The sequence below is a fragment of the Cynara cardunculus genome, assembly GCF_001531365.2.
Source record: "Cynara cardunculus var. scolymus isolate 2C chromosome LG 17, CcrdV1, whole genome shotgun sequence".
Taxonomy (NCBI): domain Eukaryota; kingdom Viridiplantae; phylum Streptophyta; class Magnoliopsida; order Asterales; family Asteraceae; genus Cynara; species Cynara cardunculus.
In genome coordinates this window covers 19,311,172-19,315,653 of record NC_037544.1, presented here as the reverse complement: position 1 = coordinate 19,315,653, position 4,482 = coordinate 19,311,172, and the positions used below count along the sequence as shown (strand labels likewise).

The following is a 4,482-nucleotide window of genomic DNA, read 5'->3' as shown; positions in this document are numbered from 1 at the left end:
ACGGAGTTTCGAGCGAAAAGTTATGCAATTTTTAGTGTTTAGTAGTCAAAATGGGTACCAAACCGGGTCAAACCGACCCAACTCGGGTTTAAGAAGTGAAAACCCTCAAAACAACCCCATTTTACCCACATTTCACCCAAAATCAGTTCTTGGTGTTCTAAGGTGAGAACACACACACTTGGAGCTAATCTAACCCTAAATCAAGTGATTTAACAAGATTTTTGAAGAATTTGTGGAAAAATCAAAGGTAAAACTCACCTCATAGTCTTGTTTTTGTTTTGTACATAAATTGATTAGTTTTGAGTCCATGCATGTGATGATTTAGTAATGAAATTATGTTAAGATTAAGTGTTATTATCTRTTAGTATGTGAAATCCATGGATGAATTGTAAGATTTCTTGAAATGTATATTGTTAATTCAAGAACATGTGTTGACTTTTAGGAGTCAAAGTGAAATATGAAGAAATTGGTAGGAAATTGATGTTATAATCATGGTTTATGACTGATTTTATTCTGTAATATGGTAAAAATAATTGAATATATGAAATTGGAATTGATTGGGATAGTATTGGTCATGTTTTTGAATGAAAAATGGATGTTTTGAGCATATGTCAACATGGTTACAGCTCTGTCTTTGAAAACTTATATAAATTCGTATAAAATTCCTAAAATTATGTATAAATAGGCCCTGAAAAGGTAAGAGAAAGGGCTACAACTTACCTTTTGAAGTTAAATGGTGATTTTGAGTTTTAAAGGGTCAAAACAGGTCTGCAAGTTGAGTATTTTGAATGGAATTTAAAGTAGAGTGCCTAATTGAAATGGGAATTGTGTGAGTTCTTAATGTGCATCACTAATGAGACTTTGAATATGAATTCCAGGGATTGTTTAATATTGTAAGGAAGTCTGGGAGGTGCTTTTCAACCTTTTAACTGGAATTGGGATTCGACCACTTGATTTGGCATTCGGTTTAATACAACCGAATTGTAATGTGAGTTTACTTGGATATGTGTTTATTATGTGCTATATGTGTATATGTGCTATCCTTATGGTCTTGATACTTGTTATACCATGATTACTCCTTGTAATAGTTTGTTTGTTGCTTTGTTCTTGTGTCGGGCGTCGGTTGTCGGGCACCTTTGGATCCGGGTGAGACAACCGGAAGGGGATTTCCCTACTCATCTGTCCGGGGATGGAGGATGGTTATTGCAGGAAGATGAGTAGAGAGTTTGTACACCATTCGGGAGTGGAGGAATACGGATTGGTCAGTCAAACATGATGTTTGTTGGTTGATTTGTACATAAATTGTTGGTTAATGTACTAGTTATCCATAGCGTGATTAGGAGTATTTGATATGTTTGTGAGATAAGTTCATGTGATCGAGTACTCGATGAAAGTTTATTGACTTTGTTGTTTCCTTAAGAACCTATGCTTTGATAGCACATGCCTTTGATGATAATCGACTCTTGTACTCATTGACTTCCTTGTATGTGAACTTATGTGAGACATGATACACATGACATCCGTTTAAACTCACTAAGTTTTGTTAGCTTATTCTTTTAGTGATAAACATTTCAGGAAAAGAAGATAGGGGTAAAAAGAAAGTTGTTTGACCGTTAATTGTTCGCGTCGAAAGCAAAGATCGTCATCTTTTGGTACATGTTAGTTTATACTTTTGGGTAGTACTTGTATAGTTGTCACTTTTCCGGGTTGATGTTTTCCCGATGAACACTCTTCGGTATTTTAGACGTAAATGTTGGTAAAAAACTTATCTTTTGATGCTATATACATGTATCCCGTATTTTGTTGAGATTTGCCTTATAATTGAACTTAAGAATTATGTGGTAATTGTGCTTTGGTAACATGTGTGTTACATATAATAACCATTAGCGTAATAAATCAAGTTCAAGGATGAGAATTAATGTTAAGTGGCAACCACATTGAACAAAAAGGTAATTTACTGTAATAATAAATAAATAAATTATTATTTGATTTTTTTTTAATAATCATGAGTTTCTAGATCATTTCATGTAAAGAGTTCTTATAAAAACTTCCATTGGAGATGCTCTTAGAGTGTCTTTAAGGGAAGTTTTTATAAGAACCTCATTTTTGCACTTTTTGTTGTCACCTTACTTTCAACTCATCAAATTAAGAATTCATATAAAAGTTCACAATGTTAGTTCTTATAAGAACCTCCTTTTTGTAGGTCTCATGTATTTTTTTTCAACATCAATAATTATTATTTTTATATATATAGTATTAATAATTATAAAGTCAATAATATATGAAAGAACTAGGAAATTGTCATTTCATACAAATTTCATGATAGAAACCAATGTTCTTATACAAAAACTCAAAGGAGATGAGTCAATCAAAATATAAGAACTCTCCACAAGAGTAGTTCAAAGTCACTTCACTTTTTCTTATAAGAATATTTCATTGGAGATGCTCTTAGAGATGTACCTCTCTGAAAATGTGGATATTTTGGCTTTTTTATTAATTAAGGACAAAAACATAAAAAAAATTAGTTAAAAGGATAGATTAGTGATTGACCCTACATTAATAATTCATTTTAATTATAAACATGTCAAACAAATCTCCGATTGAACCAAAGATTGTTCACATCTCAAGAAAGAATAACAAGGTTGGCCCACGTGCACCCCGGCTCGGGCTGGCTTTTTAGGAAGTCTGTTCCCACCGTGCCCATAGCCCGGCTAGCTTGCCAACAGTAGTGGGAAATTATCTCGTTCCCTAGTTAAAGACTTGGATGCGGGATCTACTCCACAAGGAGCGGAACGAACGTAGATGAAATCATCACGACCTCTCTTTTCGTACCGCTAGGGATGCTTAACGCCACTTCGCCAACTGGCGTTACCTGCGCTTTCGTGTCTCTCAGTGTGGTCAGCACTGGGTGTTTCCGAGCAGCGAGGCTTACACCCATTCGCATTAGTTCATCTAAAGTTCCTTACCCTTGTGCACAAATTCTTGAATAAGCCATCTTCCTATGAAGGTTAATGTCCTGAATATGATAAATCCAGCATGAGTTACATGAACCCTTAGTAGTCTATTAGATAAATTGATATAATAGCCATACACGTTAACTCCACAATGTGGAAAGAATAAATCAAAGTAGAACAAATGGAAGACGTTTGGCCTCATACGATGGTTTAGGCGAGGAAGAAGAATAAAGAAGAGAAACAATAACAATTTCTAACATATTTTGGTAAAATGAAGTAATAGAGAGTATTTTTAAATGCTATTTTCAGAAATAAAAACAAGATTTTCTTTATTACTATCATAATAATTATTTTGTGTTTTTCGTTTTTAATCGTTTGGCCACGTGAGACATCTTATTACTGCCTTCAAATCTTGGTGCAGACTTGTTCAAAAATATAAATTGCATAAAAAAGTAACATATTTTAACTTTCATTTTGATACCTAAGATGTAAAGTTTTAGACATTTAAGCACCCGAATAACCGGTTATCATGTTAATGTAAGAAGTGATGTGACATCCAACTCTGACATGGTTATAGACAAGGATTTTTTTAACCTAAAATTAGTCTTCAACCAATTACCCGAATACTTAAATGTTTAAAATTTTACATCTTAGGTACCAAAATGAAAATACGTTACCTAAGATAAGAATTAAGTTAAAGTACGTTTTTTAGTTTTTTCTCATAAACAATAATCTCTCAAATAATAAAGAAGAAAAACACAAATACCACAAGAATAATACTTGAATTTACAACAGACCAAATCCATCATTTTAACACCCACAACCACAAGGCTGGATCCATTCATTATACACCCCCAACAAAAACAAAACCACCAAAATATGGTTCTTTCATCACTGACAGATTATTCATCCACGACCACGGCCTCCACCTGAATCCAAAACCAAACGCTCTTAGTTTATCTATCACTACCTGCTAGTTTCGCATGCCATGTATAGAGAGAGAGGATCATGCAAGAACTTAAAAACAATTTACAATAAGGCAGGATAGGAATATTCAATATCATATATGATTACACTCATTTATGTGTTCAATCATATATGATTAAACTTGTGTACCATGCTTGTAATCATATATGATATTGAAATTTCTCGCCTTCTCAAAAAATGTTTAGCTTATCGTTTGAACCTGCACCTAATTGGTACTAATATGGTGGTCTGTAAATGATCAATATATATATATGGTTTGGTTCCTGTGAGAAATGTCATTTTCCATATAAAATATAAAACATTCACATAATATATATCGTAACATTCATATAATATGTCAAAGTATCCTTGTACTTCTGTGAAGTCGTATGGAGGTGACCCGCCTTCACAGACAATGGTGAATAACTTTAGATACATATTTCAGATCTGTAACCTTTATACATCCACAGAATATAATGCAACCTTCACCACTTCTCACCAAAAATCTTCTCACATGATCTCAAAGTCTCTCTCTATATAATATATATATATATATATATAT

At 33.2% G+C, this 4,482-nt stretch overlaps 1 protein-coding gene across 1 annotated transcript in view; it reads right to left on the bottom strand.

Annotated features, from left to right (window-relative positions):
- Positions 1-3,666: 3,666 nt before the first annotated feature.
- The window catches only part of LOC112500593 (sm-like protein LSM4), a 6,826-nt gene continuing 6,010 nt past the window's right edge, over positions 3,667-4,482 (bottom strand). The window contains exon 7 of the mRNA XM_025104102.1: positions 3,667-3,883. Within this exon, the coding sequence (XP_024959870.1) occupies positions 3,861-3,883 (23 nt within the window). The 3' untranslated portion in view covers positions 3,667-3,860. The remainder of the gene's footprint in view (positions 3,884-4,482) is intronic.